General features: G+C 47.6%; 1 protein-coding gene across 4 annotated transcripts in view; it reads left to right on the top strand.

The window, feature by feature from the left end:
• The window catches only part of nmu (neuromedin U), an 86,078-nt gene that overhangs the window by 46,883 nt on the left and 13,292 nt on the right, over nt 1-25,903 (top strand). For all 4 annotated transcript variants that reach the window (XM_070862880.1, XM_070862898.1, XM_070862905.1 and 1 more), the window contains exons 5-6: nt 13,643-13,672; nt 13,777-13,827. In XM_070862880.1, coding sequence (XP_070718981.1) covers nt 13,643-13,672; nt 13,777-13,827 — 81 coding nt within the window. The remainder of the gene's footprint in view (nt 1-13,642; nt 13,673-13,776; nt 13,828-25,903) is intronic.

Raw genomic sequence — 25,903 nt, forward strand, 5'->3', positions numbered from 1 at the left:
CTCCGTAATCCCAATCACATCATATTTGTTAACATCTATTTGCACAGTTAATTCATCCACCTTATTGCGGATACTCCTTGCATTCAGACACAAAGCCTTCAGGCTTGTTTTATTAACACCCTTTGTCCTTTTAGAATTTTGCTGTACAGTGGCCCTTTTTGTTTTTTGCCTTGGGTTTCTCTGCCCTCCACTTTTCCTCATCTCCTTTCTGTCTTTTGCTTTTGTCTCCTTTTTGTTTCCCTCTGTCTCCCTGCATTGGTTCCCATCCCCCTGCCATATTAGTTTAAATCCTCCCCAACAGCACTAGCAAACACTCCCCCTAGGACATTGGTTCCAGTCCTGCCCAGGTGCAGACCGTCCGGTTTGTACTGGTCATCTCGGTCCTAAATGGCTTACCCCTTATCCTTAGACTGTGACCCCTGGTTCTGGACTTCCCCAACATCGGGAACATTCTTCCTGCATCTAACCTGTCCAATCCCGTCAGAATTTTCTATGCTTTTATGAGATCCCCTCTCATTCTTCTAAATTCCAGTGAATATAAGCCTGGCCAATCCAGTCTTTCTTCATATGTTAGTCCTGCCAACCCGGGAATCAATCTGGTGAACCTTCGCTGCACTCCCTCAATAGCAAGAATGTCCTTCCTCAGATTAGGAGACCAAAACTGTACACAGTATTCAAGTTGTGGCCTCACCATGGCCCTGTACAACTGCAGTAAGACCTCCCTGCTCCTATACTCAAATCCTCTCGCTATGAAGGCCAACATGCCATTTGCCTTCTTCACCGCCTGCTGTACCTGCATGCTAATGTTCAATGACTGATGTACCATGACACCCAGGTTTCATTGAACCTCCCCTTTTCCTAATCTGTCACCATTCAGATAATATTCTGCCTTCCTGTTTTTGCCCCCAAAGTGGATAACCTTACATTTATCTACATTACACTGCATCTGCCCACTCACCTAACCTGTCCAAGTCACCCTGCATCCTCTTAACATCCCCCTCACAGTTCACACCGCCACCTAGCTTAGTTTCATCTGCAAACTTGGAGATATTACATTCAATTCCTTCATCTAAATCATTAATGTATATTGTAAATAGCTGGGGTCCCAGCACTGAACCTTGCGGTACCCCACTAGTCATTGCCTGCCATTCTGAAAAGGACCCGTTTATTCCTACTCTTTGCTTCCTATCTGCCAACCAGTTCTCTATCCACTTCAATACATTACCCCCAATACCATGTGCTTTAATTTTGCACACTAATCTCTTGTGTGGGACCTTGTCAAAAGCCTTTTGAAAGTCTAAATACACCACATCCACTGGTTCTGCTTTGTCCACTCTATTAGTTACATCCTCAAAAAATTCTAGAAGATTTGTCAAGCATGATTTCCATTTCATAATTTCATGCTGACTTGGACCGATCCTGTCACTGCTTTCCAAATGCGCTACTATTACATCTTTAATAATTGATTCCAACATTTTCTCCACTACCGATGTCAGGCTAACCGGTCTATGATACGAAGGATCTCAATGGTAGACATGCTGGATGACATAATAACACACTCTATCCACTTAGAATATGCATCTATTACAACAAAAAACATCTTTCCTAGGAATGGGCCCGCAAAATCAATGTGGATCCTCGACCATGGTTTCGATGGTCACGACCAAAGACTCAGTGGAGATTCCGCTGGTAGCTGCATGCAAGTATTGCACTGATGCATGCATGATTCCAGATCAGAGTCAATTCCAGGCCACCACACATGAGACCTAGCAATGGACTTCATCATGACAATACTAGGATGAGTGCTATGAAGTTCACGTACAAATATTTCTCGACCTTTCTTAGGCATGATTACACGATTACCCCACAGTAAACAGTCTGACTGAATGGACAGTTCATCCGTGCGATGGTTGTAAGGTTTGATCTCCTCATGCATCTCCATAGGTATGGCAGACCAATCACCACTGAGTACACACCGTTTCACAACCGATAAAATAGGGTCATGGCTGGTCCAGATCCTAACTTGTTGGGTAGTGACAGGGGTTCTTTCACTCTCAAAAGCATCCATTACTAACAGTAGATCTGCAGGTTGCGGCGTCTCCATCTCAGTTGTGGGTAAGGGCAGGCGATTCAGTGCATCGGTACAATTCTCAGTATGGATGACGTAATCATAGGCAGACAATGTCAGCGCCCATCCTTTGAATGCGGGATGATGCATTGGTATTAATACCTTTGTTTTCCGCAAACAATGAAATGAGTGGCTTGTGAGCCATTTCGAGTTCAAAACGAAGACCAAACAGGTACTGATACATCTTTTTGACCCCATACACACAGGCCAAAGCTTCTTTTTCTACCATGCTGTAAGCTCTTCTGCCTTTGACAAACTTCTCAAAGCATACGCAACACGTTGTAGTTTACCCGACTCATTAGCTTGTTGGAGTACACAGCCAACCCCATATGATGAAACATCACAGGCCAATACAAGACACTTACATGGATCATAATGAACAAGCAACTTGTTTGAACATATCAGATTCTTGGCTTTCTCAAAGGCTCTATCTTGAGATGCACCCCAGACCCAGTTGTCACCTTTTCTTAGTAACACATGCAGTGGCTCTAGTAAAGTGCTCAATCTTCTGGGTAAGAAATTACCAAAGTAGTTGAGTAGCTCAAGGAACGAACATGGCTCCATCACATTCTGAGGCCTGGATGCATTTTTGATGGCCTTGGTTTTCGAATCTGTGGGCTTGATGCCATCAGCGGCAATCTTCCTCCTGAAGAATTCGACGTCAGGTGCCATGAATACACACTTCGAGCCTTTCAGCCTGAGTCCCACTTTGTCCAGACGCTGTAGGACTTCTTCAAGATTTTTCAGATATTCAGCAGTGTCACGACCAGCGACCAGAATGTTATTTTGAAACACGACAGTTCTAGGAACAGACTTCAATAAACTCTCCATATTCCTCTGAAATATGGCTGCAGCCGAACGAATCCCAAAAGGACACCTGTTGTAGACAAACAGTTCTTTATGGGTGTTGATGCAGGTGAATTTATTTGAAGTGTCAACAAGCTCCTGGGTCATATAGGCCGACGTCAGATCCAGTTTTGTGAATGACTTTCTACCAGCTAACATGGCAAACAGGTCATCAGCCCTCGGTAACAGATACTGATCCTGTTTCGAAAATCGGTTAATCGTAACCTTGTAGTCTCCACACATCCTGACAATGCCATCACTCTTCAACACAGGAACAATGGGACTAGCCCACTCGTTAAACTCGACCGGTGATATGATCCCTTCACGCTGGAGTCTGTCAAGCTCAATTTCAACCTTCTCCCTCATCATGTATTGAACATACCAAGCTTTGTGATAGACAGGCCTTGCATTGGAGTCCAGGTGAATCTGCACCTTGGTTCCCATAAAATTACCAATGCCCGGTTCAAACAAAGAAGGTAACTTTTTCAATACTTGAGCACACAAGTATCATCCATCGAGGACAACATCTTGACATCATTCCAGTTCAGCTTGATTTTCTCAAGCCAATTCCTGCTGAACAGCGTTGGACCATTACCCGGGATGATCCATAATGGTGGCTCATGAACCACACCATCATATGACACCTCGATTGCTGCACTGCCGAGCTCCTTAGTGAGTTCCTTTGTGTAAGTACGTAACCTGGCATTGACTGGACTCAGCTTCGGTTTCGCAGCCTTAGTGTCCCACAGCTTGTCGAATGTCCTTTGGCTCATTATTGAATGGCTCGCACCCATGTCCAGCTCCATTGATACAGGCACGTCATTCAACTTCACATTAACGACAATCGGCTGGCTCTTGCTCAGGAACGAATACAGTCCATTCACTTCCTCCTTGGGTTGTGTATCTGGGCCATCATTGAACTGGTCCTCATCAACCATGTGGTGAGCTGCACCACGCTTGCTCCGTTGTGGATACATCCCGTGAAGATGCCCTACTTTCGAAAATCCATTGCATGAGTATTGTCGAAACCGACAGTGATGAGGCCAATGATTGCCCCCACAAGGCCAACAGGGTGAAATCTGGATCGAACCAGTTGGGGGCTCTGAGCAGCGGCAGGTTTCGTGTAAGTAGCTCTGCCCAAAAATGAAGCCATCTTGTTCACAGTACTTGCCGTGGAACTCCGACTCGTTGATGATATCTGCCTCAAATTATCATCTGTCATCATGCATGCCTGGGCAGTCACGATGGCCTTTTTCAAATCCAGCATCTCTGCAGCCAACAGCTTCCTGAGGATCACATCATGGCTGATGCCTATCACGAAGACATCACGCAGCATGTCTTCCAGCATGTTCCCGAACTTACACGACTCAGCAAGACAGCGCAGGTCGGCGACAAATCCAGACACGACTTGCCCCTTAGCACGAACATGCATGTAGAAATGGTAGCGTGATATGATGATCCCCTCTTGTGGTTTCAGATGGTTACCCACCAACGTGCACAATTCCTCGTACCCTTTTTCCGCTGGACGAACAGGCGAGAAAAGATTCTTCATGAGGCTGTGAATTTTCGGACCACAAACGGTGAGGAGAACTGCCCTGCGCTTAACTGCGTAGGCCTCTGTCTCCATGCCGTTGGCCACAAAATACTGATCCAGGCGGTCAGCAAAATCCGCCCAATCCTCGCCCTCCACGAATCTTTCCAGGATTCCAACCGTGCCCATTGTGCATGCGAAGGTTCTTAAATTACCTCGTCGCCAATTGTAATGACTCTAGAGTCTGGATACTGTAAACTCACTCAGGTGCAACCTGATCCATCTTTATTCCAGCCCGAGAGTGCCTGCGTGACAAAGACACCCAACTTATATACAGGTGACCAAGTACACATGCCGCATGCGTACAGCCCGATGACCTCTGACCATGGCGCCCTCTGGTGTCTGGTGACCCCCGAGCATTAATACATAACACGAGCAGAGAAGTTGAAAGCATTGCTGCTGATGATGGTATGTTCTTAATCCTTAGTCTCACATCCCACTTCCCCCTCACCCACAATCTCTTCTCACTTACAAGCTGCTCAAGATATATGCATTGTTATCTTGCTTTTACCCACAGCCCTCACTACAAACCAACCCTTGTGCCTTTCTCCTTCCAGATACTCAAGAAGTCAAACCAGCACAGCAGGTCCCCGAACTGATGGAGGAGGAGGGTGAAGTAGAAGAAGAGGCAGTCACTGAATCTGACACTTGCAGGCACCAGCTCAGAAAATGGCACTGCGCGGACATTAGAGAGTAGTAGAGAGACAGAGGGGCCGAAATTCACCCCCGCTGGAAACGCGGCGCACTTACCGCCGCAATGGATGTGGTGGCCTCTTGCGCGAAATTCAGTTCTTTGTCTTTTTTTCCAGTGGGGTGGGTCGGTCATAATGGGGGCGGAAGTGGGGGCGGAGGCGGAGTGCCCATCAAACTGGGAGTGGAAGTGCGGGTGGGCGCAGTGTCCGCCGCTGTCAGTCATCACGCTGGCGCATCACCATGTCTCTCCCCTTCACTTAAAGGGGAGGGCCGCTGCGAGCTCTGCATTTAATTTAGTTTGGTCCACTGGGCCATCAGGGAGGGTTTTGTCCTGGCCAGCAGGCTTCCTTCTCCTAGCCCACCGGGCAAAACTTTCTCTGAGGTTGCGCCCTGCCCTGGCCCTTGCATCTTTGTCCAGTTTCCCTCCGATCCCCCCTCATTCCCTCATGACCTCTCCTCGCACACCTTGACCATGGGACCTACTTCCTGCTCCCTCAACTCTATTTCCATTAAATTGCTAATCACCTTTTTCTGGCTCCCATGTTAGCTGACATTGTTAACTGTTCTCTCTCCTCGGGTACTGTCCCCCTCTCCTTCAAATCTGCTGTTATCACTCCTTTCCTGAAGAAACCAACCCTTGACTCCTCCGTCCTTGCAAACTAATGCCCCATCTCCAATCTCCCTTTCCTTTCCAAAGTCCTTGAATGTGCTATCGCCTCCAAAGTCTGAGCCCCTCTTTCCCGGAATTCCATGTTTGAATTCGTCCAATAAAGTTTCCGCCCCGCCACAATACCGAACGGTTCTCATCAAAGTCATAAATGACATTCTTTGTGCTGTGACAAAGGAAAACTATCCCGGCTCATCCTCCTCGAACTGTCTGTAGCCTTTGACATGGTTGACCACTCTATTATCCTCCAATGCCTCTTCACCGTCATCCAGCTGGGTGAGACTGCACTCGCCTGGTTCCATTCTTATCTATCTAAAAGTAGCCAGTGAAATATCTGAAGTGGCTTCTTTTCCTGCTTCTGCATCATTACCGCTGGTGTCCCCCAAGGATCTAATCTTGGCCCCTTCCTATTTCTCATCTACATGCTGCTCCTTGGTGACATCATCTGAAAACACAGCATCACTTTCCACATGTACGCTGATGATACCCAGCTCTACCTCACCATCACTTCTCTCGACCCCTCCATGGTCTCTAAATTGTCAGACTGCTTGTCCGACATCCATTACTGGATGAGTAGAAATTTCCTCCAATTAAATATTGGCAAGACCAAAGCCATTGTCTTTGATCCTCGTTCCCTACCCATTGACTATATCCATCACCCTAGCATCTGTTTGAGGCTGAAGCAGACTATTCTCAACCTTGGTGTCATATTTGACCCCAAAATGAGCTGAACCATAACTAAGACGGCCTATTTCCACCTCCATAACATTGCCCATTTCCGCCACTGCCTCAGTTCATCTGAGGAAATCGGAAAACAAATTCAATAGGGAAGAAAGTAAAGCTGAAATTGGAAAGCAAGGATATAGAAAGTGAGTCTGTAAGACAGAGTAAACAAGGGTTAGTAAGTAGTAATCAAAGAGGTCTCCCTGTGCTGCATGCAAGGAGTATAGCGAATAAGGCGGATGAGCTGAGAGTACAGGTAGACACTTGGGAGTATGACATTATAGCCATTACAGAAACATGGCTGAAAGAGGGGCAGGTTTGGTAGATCAATGTTCCTGGTTACACGATTTTTAGACAAGACAGAGAGGGGGGTAAAAAGGGAGTGGGGTTCGCTGTATTGATTAAAGAAACTATTACAGCTGTGAGGAACGATGATATGCTAGAGGGATCATCAAATGAGGCCATATGGGTCGAATTGAAAAATAAAACAGGGGCGATCACGCTGCTGGGCGTGTATTATAGACCCTCAAACAGTGGGAGGGAGACAGAAGAGCAAATATGTAGGCAAATTTCTGTGAAGTCCAAAAGCCATAGGACAGTAATAGTAAGGGATTTCAACTATCCTAATATTGATTGGGACAAATATATTGTGAAGGGTTTAGGGGGTGTGGAATTCTTGAAATGCATTCAAGAGAATTTTTTTCGTCAGTATGTAACAAGCCCAACATGGGAGGGGGCGGTTCTGGATTTAGTTTTAGGGAATGAAGCTGGGCAGGCGGAAGGGATAACAGTGGGAGAACACTTGGATGCCAGTGACCATAATTCAGTCAGATTCAAGTTAGTTATGGATAAGGACAAGGATAGACCAGGAATAAAAGTCCAAAATTGGGGAAAAGCTAACTTTGCTAAGTTAAAAAGTGATTTGGCCATAGTGGACTGGAAACAGCTACTTGTAGGTAAATCAGTATCGGAACAGTGGAAGGCATTCAAGGAGAAGATCCGGAGGGCTCAGGTCAAACATGTGCCCTTAAAGAAAAAGGGTGGGAATAACAATTCTAGAGCCCCCTGGATGTCCAGGGACATACAAGGGACGATAAAGTAAAAAAGGGAAGTGTATGTCATATACCAATGGCTAAATACTGTAGATTCTCTGGAGGAAATAGAAAGATCAGAGGTAAAATTAAAAAGGATATTAGGAATGCTAAGAGAGAGCATGAAAAATTCTTGGCAACTAAATTTAGGGGAAACCAAAAGATGTTCGATAAATATATTAAGAGTAAGAGAATAACTAAAGAAAGGGTATGGCCTATCACAGACCATGAGAGTAATCTCTGTGTGGAGGCGGAAGATGTTCCTTTAGTTCTCAATGAATACTTTGCATCTGTTTTCACAAAGGAAAGGGGCAAAGCAGATACTGCTATTGCGGAGGGGTGTGAAATTATGGATGAAATAAACATACTGAGAGAGGAGATATTAAGGGGTTTAACAGCTTCGAAAGTGAATAAGTCCCCAGACCTGGATGAAATGCATCCCAGGCTGTTGAGCGAAGCAAAAGAGGAAATAGCAGAGGCCTTGACCATTATTTTCCAGTCCTCTTTGGATTTAGGCATGGTGCCGGACGACTGGAGGACTGCTAATGTGGTACCCTTGTTAGGAAGGGAGAAAGGGATAGGCTGAGTAATTACAGGCCCGTTAACCTAACCTCAGTGGTGAGAAAGTTATTGGAAAAAATCCTGAAGAACAGGATAAATCTACATTTAGAAAGGCAAGGATTAATCAGGGACAGTCAGCACAGATTTGTTCAGGGAAGATCGTGTTTGATTAAGCTGATTGAATTTTTTGAGGAGGTAACCAGGAGGGTCGATGAGGGTAGTGCATACGATGTAGTGTATATGGATTTTAGCAAAGCTTTTGAAAAGGCCCCACATGGTAGACTCGTCACGAAGGTAAAAGCCATGGGATCCAGGGCAAAGTGGCAAGTTGGATCCAAAATTGGCTTAGAGGTAGGAAGCAAAGGGTAATGGTTGATGGATGTTTTTGTGACTGGAAGGATGTTTCCAGTGAGGTTCCACAGAGCTCAGTACTGGGTCCCTTGCTTTTTGTGGTGTACATCAATGATCTAGATTTGAATGTAGGGAGTATGATTAAGAAGTTTGAAGATGACACTAAAATTGGCTGCATGGTTGATAATGAAGAGGAAAGTCATGGACTGCAGGAGGATATCAATCTACTGTTTGACAAATTTGCTGGAGTTCTTTGAGGATTTTTGAAGACTTTGAGGTGGATAAAGTGGAACCAGTGGATGTGGTGTATTTGGATTTCCAGAAGACATTCGATAAGGTGCCACATAAAAGGTTATGGCACAAAATAAAAGTTCACAGGATTGGGGTAATATATTAGCCTGGATAGAGGATTGGCTAACTAACAGAAAACAGAGAGTCGTGATAAATGGGTCATTTTCCGGTTGGCAAACAGTGACTCGCGGGGTGCCGCAGGGATCGATGCTGGGTCTCAACTATTTACAATCTATATTAATGACTTGGCTGAAGGGATCGAGTGTAATGTAGCCAAATTTGCTGATGATACAAAGATGGGTGGGAAAGCAAATTGTGAGGAACACACAAAAAATCTGCAAAGGGGTATAGACAGGCTAAGTGAGTGGCCCAAAATTTGGCAGATGGAGTATAATGTCGGAAAATGTGAGATTATCCACTTTGGCAGAAAAAATAGAAAAGCAAATTATAATTTAAATGGAGAAAAATTGCAAAGTGCTGCAGTATGGAGGGACCTGGGGGTCCTTGTGCATGAAACTCAAAAAGTTAGTATGCAGCTACAGCAAGTAATCAGGAAGGCAAATGGAATTTTGGCATTTATTGCAAGGGGGGTAGAGTATAAAAGCAGAAAAGTCCTGCTACAACTGTACAGGGTATTGGTGAGGCCACACCTAGAGTGCTGCGTACAGTTTTGGTCTCTGTATTTAAGGAAGGATATACTTGCATTGGAGGCTGTTCAGAGAAGGTTCACTAGGATGATTCCGGAGCTAAGGGGGTTGACTTATGAAGATAGGTTGAGTAGGTTGGGCCTATACACATTGGAGTTCAGAAGAATGAGAGGTGATCTTACCGAAACATGTAAGATAATGAGGGGGCTCGACAAGGTGGATGCAGGGAGGATATTTCCACTCATAGGAGAAACCTAATCTGGGGGAAATAGTCTCAGAATAAGGGGCCACCCATTTAAAACTGAGATGAGGAGCAATTTCTTCTCTGAGAGGGTTGTAAATTACTTGAATTCTCTGCTGCAGAGAGCTATGGAGGGTGGGTCATATAATATATTTTAGGCGGAGATAGACAGATTTTTGAGCGATAAGAGAATAAAGAGTTATGGGGAGCGGGCAGAGAAGTGGAGCTGAGTCCATGATCAGATCAGCCATGATCTTATTAAATGGCGGAGCAGGCTCGAGGGGCCAGGTGGCCTACTCCTGCTCCTATTTCTTATGTTCTTAGGTTCTTCTTACAGGTCAGGTGGTCAGAACAGTGGCAATTGGAACCTAATTCGGAGAAGTGTGAGATAACGCACTTGGGGAGGGCTAATATGGAAAGGGTACACACACTAAATGGTAGGCCACTTAGTAGATGAACAAAGAGACCTTGGAGTGCTTGTCCACAGATCCCTGAAAGTAGCAGGCCAGTTGGATAAGGTGGTTAAGAAGGCATATGGAATGCTTGCCTTTATTGGCTGAAGCATAGAATACAAGAGCAGGGAGGTTATGCTTAAATTGAATAATACTCTGGTTAGGCCACAGCTGGAATACTGCGTGCAGTTCTGGTCGCTGTATTAAAAGAAGGACGTGATTGCACTGGAGAGGGTGCAGAAGAGATTTACGAGGATGCTGCCTGGAATGGAGAATCTTAGCTATGAGGACAGATTGGATAGACTGGGTTTGTTCTCATTGGAACAGAAGAGACTGAGAGGAGACCGCATTGAGGTGTATAAGATTTTGAGGGGCCTGGATATAGTGGATAGCAAGGGCCTATTTACCTTGGTGGAGGGGTCAATTATGAGGGGGCATATTTTTAAAGTGGTTGATGGAAGGTTTAGAGGTGATTTGAAGGGAAGCTTCTTCACACAGAGGGTTGTGGGGGTCTAGAACTCACTGCCTAGAAGGGTGGTAGCGGAAGAAACCCTCACCACATTTAAAAGGTGCTTGGATGGGCACTTGAAGTGTTATAACCTGCAGGTTTAATGACCTAGAGCTGGTAAGTGGGATTAGACTGGATAACGTCTTGTTGTCTGGCGCAGATACGATGGTAAATATTTCAAGGAATCGAATATGGCCAGAGTGATCTCCTGGATGGGTCAGAGAGGAATTTTCCCAGATTTTATTTTCCCCAATTGAGCTGGGTTTTTATCTGTTTTTTTCCCTCTCCCAGGTGATCGTATGGCTCCGGTTGGGGTAGACTGTTAAACGTTGTGATGCATGTGATATCGCAGTTGTGTAGGGCGGACTGGTTGGGCCGGGTGCTCTTTACCTTTCCGCCATTATTCATTGTTCATAGGTTTATATGTAACCTTCAGGGCTGCTGACCGAGGGCCGTGTAGCTCTTTGTCGGTCGGCGCGGACATGATGGGCCGAAATGGCCTCCTTCTGCGCTGTAGATTTTTATGTTTCTATCAGCTGCTGAAACGCTCATCCTTGCTGTTGTTACCTCTAGACCTGACTATTCCAACACACTCCTGGCTGGTTCCCTGCTCCACTCCCGCTTTGACATCTCCATCCTCAGCCTCCTACACTGTTCCAATAAAGCTCAGTGCAAGCTCGAGGAATAGTGCCTCATCTTTCGTTTAGGCACTTTACGACCTTCGGGACTCAATATCGACTTCAACAATTTCAGACCATAATCCTTGTCCATATTTGGCTCCCTCGCAACCCCCCCTCCCGCCGCCCCCCCCCCCCCCACCCCCGCCCCCCGCCCCGATCTTAAGTAATTTTTTTCTCTCTGTCTCCAATAGCAGCTGCTAATTATTCCGCCATTCACACACGATCTATACTAACCTTTTTCTAACTTCTGCCATTACCATTTCAAGTCGGCCCATCATCCCTTTTGTCTCTCTAATCTCTCCTGTCTTCCACCCTATCACAGACCTTCCTTTTTATTCTTTCTTCCCCTCCCTCTTTCAGTGTTCCTTAAGAATCTGTTCTTTTCGAACATTCGCCAGTTCTGATGAAGCGTCATCAACCTGAAATGTTAACTGTTTTTCTCTTCACAGATGCTGCCTGACCCACTGAGATTTCCAGCATTTTCTGTTTTTCTTTCAGATTCCAGCATCCGCAGTATTTTGCTTTTGTGTTGTGTGCCTGGTTGGTTCTACCCTATGTAAGCTTGAGGTCATCCAAAACCCGGCTGCCTGTGTTCTAATTCACACCAAATCCCATTCACCCATTACCCCCGTGCTCGCTGACCTACATTGGCACCCGGTTAAGCAACACCTTGATTTCACAAGTCTCAACCTTGTTTTCAAATCCCTTCATGGCCTCGTCCCTCCCTATCTCTGTAATCTCCTCCAGAGACCCCTGAGATGTCTGTGCTCCTTTAACTTTGCTCTCTTGATAATCCCTGATTTTTATCGCTCAGCCATTGGTGGTCGTGCCTTCAGTTGCCTAGGCCGTAAGCTCTGGAATTCTCTCCCTAAACCTGTCTGCCTCTATACTTCTCGTCCCTCCTTTAAGACACTCCTTAAAACCTACCTCTTTGACCAAGCTTTTGGTCAACTGCCCTAATTTTCTCTTATGTGGCTCGATGTCAATTTATTTTGTCTTATAGCACTTTTGTGAAGCGCCTTAAGACATTTCACCACATTGAAAGTGCTATATAAATATAAGTTGTTGTTTTTGTTGTTGCACACTCATTGACGTCATGATCTGCCTTTCCATTTCTATAGCGAGTGCAGTCAATGGCAGTGCTGCCGACCTGCCCAAAATGGCAGTCATTGTGGGAAACCGTGGAAGTGGGTGGATTCAAGGTGGCCACCATTTTTTCTTCCAAACCGGCCTAAACGGCCTTCACAAACAGCTCCAATTTCCCAGTGATACAGATAAAATATTTTTTCTGATCATTGTTTTTAGTGAACAAAAAAAGTTTTTCATAATTGTTTACTATTATATTCAATTACAGAGATAAAAGTTTTCTGTGTTAGAGTTACAGGTGGGGAGCGTCACTGTGTTCACACATCAGGAAATTGCTGGCCTGCTGCTCTTGATATCCCTTACATTAATGGATGGAAAATCGATTGCAATGCTGCTACCGCTTCCCTATATGTGCAGCAGGCAGGTGGGATGCCCCACCGACAGCACAAACTTAGCACATTACCCCAAAGATCTCATCCCAGTTCTCTGATTCCATGGTTCTTCGCATTTTATAGCTGACCAATAAAATATAATTGTTTTCCGATTGGATGGTACAGTTGGTTAGCGTACTGGCCTTTCGCCTTTAGGTCAGGGTATAAATCTAGCTAGGCTGATTGGATGAAAATCTCTCCTCTACAGTTGGCAGCACCCTATGTGCAACAAGCTTAGGTGGTTCCTAGTCTCGTGTGTGTTTTGCCCACAGCACAAAACTGTCCATGATTTGGTACACTGTGGCAATCTCACAATGGACCTTAAGGATGCTGGTATGAGCAATCAAGACATTTGTGTAATAATGGTGCTTTTCTGAGGATTGGTTTAAGTCACATTTTTGGAGCTGCTTTACATTGTTTCGAGATCTTTATATGGTGAGGGAGTGGAAAAAAATTCCATTTTCAGTAATGAAATCCCTTATAAGTACAAAAATTGGCCAAATTTGTGCTGCCACTTTTAATTTCTCAGAGCTTTGCACTTATAATGATTGGAAGAATGTTCTCTAATTGGATATTTTGTATCAGTTTGTACTGTTTTGCTCACTATGGTGGATATTTAGAGATCCAACATTAATACTGGACAATCTGTTTACAGGATTCAAAAGACAAGAGCCAAACCAAAAGGGTAAGCAGTATATTTTGCAGATTATGAAACACAGTGAGAATATATGAGGAGTCTTAAGTAAGTGCTGTACGTTGTAGTAAAATATTTCTCCATTTTTTGTACAGTTCTTATTTCATTATTCTAAGACCCATGACTCGGGCAAATCTGATTTTATGGTAAGTGACGAGAAAAATATTTTTAAATTGCCTGGAAAGATTATCTTAAAAGTTATCTTCTGGTTCCACTCCAGACATTAACTTCCAAATTCGGGAACAAATTATCCATACCATAGAGGCTTAATGTTTGTTATTTCTCTATTTATTGTAGAAGTTATGTACACCACATAATTATAGCTTTGTTTGCTGTATCAGTGACAGGGGATTTGATATTGTTTTCTAGCATGTCTAACTATAATTTCAGAGAACAGAACATTAACATGAATATTGATGGGGCAACACATTTAATTAAAACATCAGAAACTCATTATATGAGGTTTTTATTTATTATTTTTATTCAGCAATAATCTTATGGTAACATGTACTACAATGAATTTGTAGTTAACAAGCAAATTATAAACATGAAGAAAACAAAAACTAAGTTATTTAAGTGATTTAAATTTTTGATTAATCTTTTGTAATGCTTAGTAAATATATGTGGCAGAGACTAAACAATAATCCTTCCATCAATAGATTTACCTTTATATCTGTGTCCATCTCTCTCTCTATATATATAAATATATACATATGTGTGTGTGTGTGTAAATGATTTAAATGCAAATGTCAGAAATATAAAAGGAACAGAAAGCCAGTCATATTACATTTGCTTCTTCTGACATGGAGCCAGGAGTTTACAAGCATCTGCCAATCTCTAATGACATTAAGATGTCCATATTTACTGCAATTAGACGTTGTAGCATTAAAGAGACAAACCTCCTTAAACATTATTTGCAAAATCCTTGATAAGAAGCAGTTGTGTTTAATCATAACACGTTACTGCATGGTGTTGATGGTTTGTCCATTATTGTCGATGATAGCAGCCTATGATTCATTTCCAATTTAGTACAGGTTGTAGGTTCTCATATGACTATAAAATCAGATTTTCATTAGGAATGTTTCATAAGAACATAAGAAATAGGAGCAGGAGTAGCCCATTTAGCCCTTCAAGCCTGCTCCGTCATTCAATAAGATCATGGCTGATCTGATCATGGGTTCAGCTCCCCTTCCCTGCGCGCTCCCCATAACCCTTTATTCGCTTATCGCTCAAAAATCTGCCTATCTCCGCCTTAAATATATTCAATGACCCAGCCTCCACTGTTCTCTGGGGCAGAGAATTCCGTAGATTTACAACCCTCTGAGAGAACAAATTCCTCCTCATCTCAGTTTTAACCTCATTTCACCACACATTAGGGGCCGAAATTTAATAGGGAAGAACGGGTTTCCCACAGGCCCTGCCGACTTTAACGGCCAGGCCTGATTTAAATGGGAAGCCTCTTTTTCCCACCCGCAGCCAGCCAGATCGAGATGTTGGCTGACTCTGCACAGGTAGGCCTGCGGCACTAGAGAAGGGAGGGATCGTGTGGGGGTTGTGCCGGGAGAGAATCGAGGGTCGGGGACTGTCCGAAGATCAGAGGGGTACCAAAGAGGATTGGGGGCTGGGAGAAGATCTGGGGGAACAAAGAGCATCGGGGGCCAGGAGATTGAGGAGTTGGAGGTTGGAAGAAAATTGGGGATGGGGGTCCAAAGAGAATCAGGTTCCGGAGGAGGATGGGGGGAGGGCCTGTCATGTATCCTACATGGCTACTGTTGGTACTATCACAAGGTGTGCCACCAGAGGGCACAGCAGTGGGAGACTTGTAGGTTACCTGTACAGGTGTACCTGGCCTAGTATAAAAGGCAGGCCACCAGATGTGATCCTCACTCTGGAGTTATCAATAAAGGATTAAGGTCATTACAGTTCAAGTACAACACATTGCCTCGTGGAGTCATTATCAGAGCATCCAAGGACAGAACAATTGGTGACGAGATTATGGACTTTCACGCGAAAATGGCTGCCCTTGGTACGTTGCAGCAGTTCGCCGATGGTGATGATTGGGACGGCTTTGTGGAGAGGCTCGACCATTTCTTCACAGCAAACGACCTGGCAGGAGACAACTCAGCCACACTGGTTGGCAAGAGCAGAGCAAACCTGCTAACCAGTTGTGGGCCCACCGTCTATGGCCTCGTCAGGGACTTGCTGGCACCAGCGAAGATAGCAACCAAGACATACGGGGAGCTCGTAATACTGATCCATGAGCAACTCAAGCCCAAGGAGAGCATCCTCACAGCCAGACATCGGTTCTACACCCACCGACAGCCCCAAGGTCACGAAATTGTGAAATATGCTGCAGACCGCAGGAGGCTGGCAGCACAGTGTGATTTTGGCAACCACCTCACCGAAGCGCTGCGGGACATTTTTGTCATTGAAATCGGCCATGAGGGGCCTTCTTCATAAGCTATTGTCGGCGGATACCACAGTCACATTGCAGAATCTCTGTGAGCCAAGCATTCATGACCTCGACCTGCGGCTCTAGGCAGATGACTCACCCTCAGGACTCAAACCCGGCAGGTACTGTGCACAGAGTGGGGCCTTTTAGAGGCTGGACTGTAGAACACGAACCTTCTCAGGGAAGAGAGAACAGGCCCCCGAGTCGCTTAACTCAGAGTCCACCGAGGGGGGCTAATCGAGTGTCTCTATGCTGGCGGTGTGGAGGGAATCACAGGGCTCACCAGTGCCATTTTAAAGACTATGTATGCAAAGGCTGCAGCACAAAGGGCCACCTCCAGCTAATGTGTAAGAGAAATATGACTGTGTCGATGAAGAGTCTGCAGATGGCCATGAATCCAGCACGGATTATGAAACGATAGGCAGAGAGACAGCTCAGCCCCACGACGAGGTATACAGCATGTTTACCTGCACCACCAAGTGTTCCCCATTGAGGATGGAAGTCGAGATAGATGGCATTCCAGTCTTCATGGAAGTGGACACGGGGGGGAGCCAGTCAGTAATGAATCAAGTAGCCTTTGAGAGGCTATGGGACAATTAAGCTGAACGACCCAAGTTAGTCCCGGTTCAGACAAAGCTGAGCACCTACACCGATGAACTTATCCTAGTCATTGGTAGTGCGGATGTTAAGGTACTCCATGATAGCGCGGTGCACAAGTTACCTTTGTGGATTGTTGCAGGTGATGGACCAACGCTACTCGGAAGAAGGTGGATGGAGAAGATCCAGTGGAAGTGGGAAGACTTCACCCCTCCAGCGATCGACGTCCTCTGCGTTCAGAGGCAAAGCAAGCCCTCACCTGAGGTTGGATCCGGTACCATAGAGCAGACCAGCACAGCACCTGAGGCACAGACCACTCAGCCCGACTGCGTGGAGATGATCCAGCTGGGACGACCCGAGCGCACCTTCCAGGCTCCGAAGGCAGGACTCCGGAGAAAGAAAATCGGATCAAGAGGCGACTTCCCAGTTTTGGAGGCAGAACCCGAGGAGAAGAGGATCACTGCAGTCGACATCGTGGATGGAGGAAAGACGGCACCCGAACCACGAAGTGATGCGTTGAAGAAAAAGATGGCGCCGGTCAGACCACGAGGTGCAGCGCTGATGGAGCAACACGTGCCACCAAAAAGGAGAAGAGGATTAGGGTAACGAAAGCAAGGCTCTCTTAAAGGAGGCCGTAACCTACCACACTTAAAGGGACAGTTCCACACACTCAAGCAATGTAATAGCAACTGTGAGTTAGAGATAAAATGTGTAACTGATGATCAGAGTTGTGTACATGCAATAAGCAAGGAAAAGTCGTGCGATCATGTAAAATGTGTAATTGATGATCAGCATTGTGTACATGCAACAAGCAAGGAAAAGTCGCGCGATCGTGATCGGAGCTACAGGGTATTCACAATAAGTAATGAAACGTTGTGCGATGTAGGATTTCAACTGCACACAGCCAATACAGCGGACAAACACCCATCGGGAGCATATAGATCCAGCGAGCTACCCAACGCTGCAGCCTGCGTCCCTGGGACCAGAGTTATGCACCATGGAGTGTGGCCACAAGCAGCCAATACACACGAGCTGCAGAGCAAGCGATCTCAGGAGGGCAACAGCACCGGTATCGATACCCTGCCCCTGATCGGCTCCTGCTCTCAGGCACCCGATGGCACCAATCACCACAAGCATGAAAGAGCAAACTGTGCCAAGATCACATCGCCACCAAGGCCATACCCGGAAACGAAGGGGCACCCGCAACAGTCCTCCCAAAGGGGATCGGGACCAGGCAGGATCCCAAACCAAACAACACCCAGGCTAGTGAGTCAGCAGTTCCCTGTGCACTGCTAGACGACAGCTCCTCAGGGAGCAGCAGCGACCCAGGGCACAAAGAAAGGACAGGGAGGTCACAGGCATCTGTGAACCTGCCCGATGCTAGGAGCAACGGCAACAGCCCCAAGAGCAGGCAACTTGAGCCAACCGGGTTCCCACTGCCAGCACTGGGCACCACGCCGCCACCAGACTGCCTGGACACCACCAGCAGTTCTGGAACTAGTTTGTCCTCACGCACCGGTTACTGACCCCCAGTACGCATCGGTAATGTATCTCACCTGTCTAACGTACGTATCTCACAACTGAACCACAAATGTAATGCAAACTTGTTTTTCTGGACTTGAATAAGAACATAAGAACATAAGAACATAAGAATTAGGAACAGGAGTAGGCCATCTAGCCCTTCGAGCCTGCTCCGCCATTCAACAAGATCATGGCTGATCTGGCCGTGGACTCAGCACCACTTACCCGCCCGCTCCCCGTAACCCTTAATTCCCTTATTGGTTAAAAATCTATCTATCTGTGATTTGAATACATTCAATGAGCTAGCCTCAACTGCTTCCCTAGGCAGAGAATTCCACAGATTCACAGCCCTCTGGGAGAAGAAATTCCTTCTCAACTCGGTTTTAAATTGGCTCCCCTGTATTTTGAGGCTGTGCCCCCCTAGTTCTAGTCTCCCCGAATGAATGCAATGAGCCTCTGGCATAATCGATGTGTGGGGGGGGTGGGGCAGAGAATGGAGTGGTCAGGGACACACACGAACAGCAACCACCAACACCCTACTGCACCAACCACTCACCCAAGATTGAAACGACCCGCCAAGGGTCAACCAGATAGAGCTAAGCCCAGAGCCCAGTCCATGCAGAGGCGATTTGCACTAAAGGCTTGGGGAGAGTGATGTCATGTATCCTACATGGTTACTGTTTGTACTATCACAAGGTGTGCCACCAGAGGGCACAGCAGTGGGAGACTTGTAGGTTACCTGTACAGGTGTGCCTGGCCAAGTATAAAAGGCGGGCAAACAGGTGTGATCCTCACTCTGGAGTTATCAATAAAGGACTAACGTCACTACAGTTCAAGTACAACACATTGCCTTGTGGAGTCATTATCAGAGCATCCAAGGACATAACAGGGCCCAAAGAGGATTAAGGGCCTGAGGAGCAGTGTGAGGACAGCCGGAGGGAGGGAGGGGGGATCGGAGGCCTGGTGGGGTGGATGCCTCGTGGAGTGATTGGAGGCCAGTGGGGGAAGGCCTCGTGGAGTATTGAAGGCCAACAAGTTAAGTGTTAAATTAAAATTTAATTTTTCACCAAAATTATGCTAACAATGCTGTAATTTCTTTTTTAATTGAATTTTTGTGCCAGGAATTGATATTTCACAGCTTAGGCTTCTGTTTAACATGTAGGCTCATGGTGATGTTATTATAACAGAGTAACTATTTGTACTAAGTCTCCCTTTTGCGCATGCGTCTCCTGAAGCAAGAGTTAGGACAAATATTACCGACATCGCCCCGTCCTCCCCCAGCGCTATTCCCACTAACTCTTTTCTGCACATGCATCCTCCTCTCCCATTCCCCCGCCCCCTCCTGCCCCCCCGCCCTCCTCCTGCCTCCCCGCCCCCCCTCCTGCCTCCCCGCCCCCCTCCTGCCCCCCCATCCCTCTCCTGCCTCCCCCTCGCCCCCCTCCTGCCCCCCCGCCCCCCTCCTGGCCCCCCTGCCCCCCCCGCCCCCCGCCCCCCTCCTGCCCCCCCGCCCCCCTCCTGGCCCCCCTGCCCCCCCCGCCCCCCGCCCCCCTCCTGCCTCCCCCCGACACCCTCCGACGCCCGAGCCGAAACACCACGTTGGCTCCGATCCATCCAGAAGCAGCCCTGAGGCCCGAGCATCCAAACGCATCTTCCGAGCCACCCACCCCCCTCCGACTGGACCCCGAGCCCCCCGCAGCGCCTCAAGCCGCCGAGTCCTGAGTGGGGAGACAGATCTTCGGGGAGAAGAAAGAGACATGGGGAGAGAGCGCCTGGGGCGGGGGGCAGGGGAGAGAGAGCCTGGGGCGGGGGGAGGGGGCGAGGAGAGTGAGAGTCTGGAAGGGGCAGGGAAGAGAGAGACACGGGGAGAAAGAGCATGGTGGGGATGGAAGAGAGGGAGCACAGGTGGCGGGGGGAGTGGGGGGAGAACGATAGAGCACTGGGCAGGGAGGCGGGAAGAGAGAGCACGGTGGGGAAGGGGAGGTGGGGAGAGAGACACAGGTCGGGGTGGGATCGGAGGGAATGGAGAGAAGATGAATCATGTTCTTCCAACCCCTTGGTGTGTGCAAGCTCGGTGCATGTGTTACAAGGGACATCGTTGGGGTGGATGAAATCCAGAAGTCATGACACTGTCAGCATTCACTTCATACCCAATAAACCTATTAACAATCAGCACACAATGCCCCATCTATAGCGGGGGTAGGGGGGGTGGTAAGGTGGTAAGGTGGTAAGGTTACCCCACGCGCTGGGGTAAGGGGCTTTAGCTAGAACTTGGTGGCTTTTGGGGAGATCTATATGTAAAGTCCTTACTCTACAGCATGAAACCACATGAGGCACATTCTGGGGACAAGGTCACTCCGTGACCTCAATTCTTTATTTCAGGACTCCAGAAGTGATGAACCTGCGTGGGACCTCCCTTTATATACCTGAGTGATGAGGTAAGGAGTGTCTCCCACAAGTTCACCCCTTGTGGTCAAGGTGTGTATCTAAATTGAGTGTTTACAATAATACAGTGGTGTTACATTGTGGTTACAAACATGACATCACCTCCCCCCCCCCCCCCCCCCAAAGTCTTATTAGGATCATAGGTTTAGTCTTTCAGGTGGTCTGCGCTCCCTTGTGGAGCGCCGCAGTTGGGGCTCTGGTTGTTGGACACTGACGTGAGTGTCTGTCACCTGTGGTGATTCCGGCCTGACCGGGCTGATCGCAGGGACTGTGCATTCTTCTGATTGCTCTTGTTGCTCGTTCACTGGCGGTGTGGTGAGCTCCATCTCATGGTCTACTTCAGGTTCATCCGTGTCGATGCTGAACCTTTTTTTTACTTGGTCCAGATGCTTGTGGCATATCTGGCCATTGTTGAGTTTTACCATGATAACCCTATTCCCCTCTTTGTCAATTACAGTACCCTCAAGCCATTTGGGCCCCATGGCATGATTGAGGACGAAAACAGGATCATTTATTTCTATACATCTCCTCCTCAAATTATGGTCATGGTACTCATTTTGTGACTTGCGCTTGCCCTCAACTATATTGGTCAGGACTGGGTGAATGAGGGACAACCGAGTTTTGATTGTCCGTTTCGTTAGTAGCTCTGCGGGCGGGACCCCCGTGAGCAAGTGTGGTCGGGATCTATAGGCCAACAGGAGGCGCGACAGGCGGCATTGTAGGGAGGGTCCCTGAATCCTGAGCATACCTTGCTTAATGATTTGGACCGCATGTTCCATCTGGCCATTGGAGGCCGGCTTGAACGGCGCAGTCCTGACGTGGTTGATGCCATTGCCCAACATGAACTCCCGGAATTCATAGCTTGTGAAACATGGGCCATTATCACGAACTAGGATTTCCGGCAAGCCATGGGTTGCAAAGATCGGATGTAGGCTTTCCATGGTGGTGGATGTCGTGCATAAATTCAGAATGATGCACTCGATCCATTTTGAGTACGCATCTACTACAATAAGGAACTCTTTCCCATGAACGGGCCCGCGTAGTCAACATGAATGCATGACCACGGCTTGGTGGGCCAGGGCCACGGGCTGAGCGGAGCCTCCATGGGGGCATTACCCAGCTGGGCACACGTCGTGCACCTGCGAACACAATGTTCCAGGTCTGAATCGATACCATGCCACCAAACATGTGACCGGGCAATGGCCTTCATCAGCACAATGCCTGAGTTTCCTGATGAATGCCTCCCTGCCCTTCTGGGGCATAACTACCTGGCTGCCCCATAGTAGGCAGTCGGCTTGGATGGAGAGCTCATCCATCCGTCTGTGGAACAGTCTGACCTCCTCAGGGCATGCTCCGTGTGCGGGCACCCAATCCCCAGTCAGGACACATTTCTTAATGAGGGATAGGAGGGGATCTCTGTTGGTCCAGATTTTGATCTGGCGGGCTGTGATGGGGGAGCCTGCTGTGTCAAAGGCATCGACGGCCATGACCATCTCAGCGCTTTGCTCAGCTGCCCCCTCGATGGTGGCCAGTGGGAGCCTGCTGAGTGCATCAGCGCAGTTTTCAGTGCCAGGCCGGTGCCGGATGGAGTAGTCATAAGCAGCCAGCGTGAGAGCCCGTCACTGTATACGAGCTGATGCATTGGCATTGACAGATTTGCTGTCTGACAACAGGGATGTTAATGGCTTATGGTCCGTCTCTAATTTAAACTTCCTACCACAGAGATACTGATGCATTTTTTTTACACCATAGACACATGCGAGCGCTTCCTTCTCGACCATCCCATATCCCTGTTCTGCTTGAGAGAGTGACCTGGAGGCATAAGCCACAGGTTGTAGTTGACCCTCAGCATTGCCCTGCTGCAACACGCATCCAACCCCATAGGATGATGCATCACATGTCAGAACCAATTTTTTTACAGGGGTCATACAGGGTCAACAACTTGTTTGAACAGAGTAGGTTTCGCGCCCGATCAAAAGCCCGTTCCTGACAGTCCCCCCAAAACCAATCGCAACCCTTACACAGGAGCACGTGTAGCGGCTCCAACAACGTGCTCAAGTTCGGCAGAAATTTCCCAAAATAGTTCAACAGTCCCAGGAATGAATGCAACTCCGATGTGTTGCAGGGCCTGGGTGCTCGTTGAATTGCCTCTGTTTTGGATTCAGTGGGCCGAATCCCATCTGCAGCAACCCTTCTGCCCATAAATTCAACCTCAGGAGCTAAGAACACACATTTAGATTTCTTGAGTCGCAGGCCTACCCGGTCCAGTCGGCGTAGCACCTCCTCCAGGTTGTGGAAGTGTTCCTCGGTGTCTCAACCCGTGATGAGGATGTCATCCTGGAATACGATCATTCCAGGAATGGATTTAAGCAGGCTTTCCATGTTACGTTGAAAAATTGCGGCCGCTGATCGAATGCCAAACGGGCACCTGTATAAGCGAACAGTCCCTTGTGCGTTGTGATGGTGGTCAGTAGTTTAGATTCATCGGCTAGTTCCTGGGTCATGTTGGCTGAAGTGAGGTCCAACTTGGTGAACAGCTTGCTGCCTGCCAGCGTGGCGAAGAGGTCCTCCGCTCTTGGGAGCGGGTATTGGTCTTGTAGTCGCCACAGATCCTGACAGAGCCATCCGCTTTTAGAACGGGAACGATGGGGCTCGCCCAGTCGCTGAATTCAACTGGCGAGATGATGCCCTCTCTCAACAGCCGGTCCAATTCGCTCTCGATTTTTTTCCCGCATCACATACGGCACCGCTCTGGCTTTGTGGTGCACTGGCCTGGCGTCCGGGGTGATGTGTATCACTAGTTTAGTGCCTTTGAAAGTTCCAACGCCCAGTTGGAATAGTGAGTCGAATTGTTGTAGAACTTGTGAGCACGAACTTCGCTCCACTGGTGACATTGCGTGAACATCCCCCCATTTCCAGTTCATCTCGGCTAACTAGCGCCTCCCCAACAGTGCGGGACCATTACCCGGGACAATCCAGAGCGGCAGCTGATTCACTAACCCATTGTGTGTGACAGCCAACATTGCACTGCCTAGCACCGGAATGATGTCTTTGGTGTAAGTCCGTAATCGTGTCTCAATATGTGCTAACTTGGGTCGACTGGCTTTGATCGGCCATAGCTTCTCAAATTGCTGAACGCCCATGAGTGACTAGCTGGCCCCAGTGTCCAGCTCCATGCATACTGGGATACCGTTTAGTAAGACCCTCATCATCATTGGTGGCGTTTTGGTGTATGAACTGTGAATATTCGCCGCATGGACCTGCTGAACCTCGGCGTTCATCGGTTTGCCCCCAAAATCAACCTGCCTCAAAGAACCCTCTTCTGGTCCATCCGCCTCATATATTAGTCTGGTTTCAGGCTTTCTGCACATTCAAGCTAAATGGCCACTGATATTGCAATTTCTGCAGACAAACTGTTGGATCTGCAAGATCTAGCTGAGTGTTTTCCCCCACACCTCCAGCATGAGTTAAAGCTTCCATTGTTGGGGACAAAGGGATTATGGCCAGGAATTCCGCGCTGACTGTCCCTTTGACTGCTCTTAAGTACCCTATCAGTGGGTGTCAATGGCCTCATCCCGGGCCGCATTGTCCACTGTGATGGCGTGAATGTCTGTTCAGCCTGCCATTGTCTCTGTTGAGGCCCTGCTCTGGGGTCTATTGCTGCCTGGGGAATGTCGAACTGCCCCTGCCTGCCTGCGGGGCTCTGAGTCGCGTTGATGATGTTGATTCCCTGATCCATCGCCGCGTTGAGGCAGAATTGCGCGCGTATATTATTTTCGTCTCTTCCTCCCCCGCCATGAAAGTTTGAGCTAACAACGTCCCCGCTTCCAAGTTCAAATCCTTGGTCTCAATTAATTTGCAGAAGATTCCCGCATAACCGATGCCCTCGATAAAGAAGTCCCTTAGCATCTCCCCCCCTGCAGGCATCTGTGAACTTACAGAGGCTGGCCAAACGCCGAAGGTCCGCTACGAAGTCCGGTATGCTCTGTCCTTCATGACGTCAGTGGGTGTAGAATCTGTGTCGGGCCAGATGTATGCTGCTCGCCGGTTTGAGGTGCTCCCCGATCAATTTTCTAAGTTCTTCAAAGGTTTTGACCGATGGCTTTTCGGGTGCTAGTAAGTCCTTCAGGAGCGCGTAGGTCTTTGGCCCGCAGCTGGTCAAAAGATGAGCACTTCGCTTGTCGGCCACTGCATCTCCCAGCCATTCTTTGGTAACGAAGTTTTGCTGAAGCCACTCGACAAAATCGTCCTAACACAGTACCGTTTCTCTGTGCTGCCGGTGGCCATTCTCGTTGGTCGTGAATTCCCGTTTCTCGTCGCCAATGGAAAGTCCTTACTCTACAGCATGAAACCACACGAGGCACATTCTGGGGACAAGGTCACTCTGTGACCTCAACTCTTTATTTCAGGACTCCAGAAGTGATGACTCTGCGTGGGACCTCCCTTTATATACCTGAGTGATCAGGTAAGGAGTGTCTCCTACAAGTTCACCCCTTGTGGTCAAGGTGTGCATCTAGATTGAGTGTTTACAGTAATACAGTGGTGTTACATTGTGGTTACAAACATGACACTATCCTCTGTGGCTTCTTAGAACATAAGAACATAAGAAATAAGAGCAGGAGTAGGTCATACGGCCTCTCGAGCCTGCTGCGCCATTTAATACAATCATGATGATCTGATCATGGACTCAGGTCCACTTCCCTGTGAGCTCCCCATACCACTTATTCCCTGATCGTTTAAGAAACTGTCTATTTCTGTCTTAAATTTATTCAATGTCCCAGCTTTCACAGCTCTCTGAGGCAGCGAATTTCACAGATTTTCAACCCTCTGATCGAAGAAATTTCTCCTCATCTCAGTTTTGAATGGGTGGCCCCTTATTCTAAGATTATGCCCTATAGTTCTCGACTCCCCTAGCAATGGAAACATCCTCTCTGCATCCACCTTGTCAAGCCCCCTCATAATCTTATACGTTTCGATAAGATCACCTCTCATTCTTCTGAATTCCAATGAGTAGAGGCCCAACCTCCTTAACCTTTCCTCATAAGTCAACCCCCTCATCTCCGGAATCAACCTCGTGAACCTCCTCTAAACTGCCTCCAAAGCAAGTATATCCTTTCGTAAATATGGAAACCAAAACTGCGCACCGTATTCCTGGTGTGGCCTCACCAATACCCTGTTTTATACTCCATCCCCTTTGCAATAAAGACCAA

This window comes from Pristiophorus japonicus, chromosome 2 (assembly GCF_044704955.1).
Source record: "Pristiophorus japonicus isolate sPriJap1 chromosome 2, sPriJap1.hap1, whole genome shotgun sequence".
Classification (NCBI taxonomy): Eukaryota; Metazoa; Chordata; class Chondrichthyes; family Pristiophoridae; genus Pristiophorus; species Pristiophorus japonicus.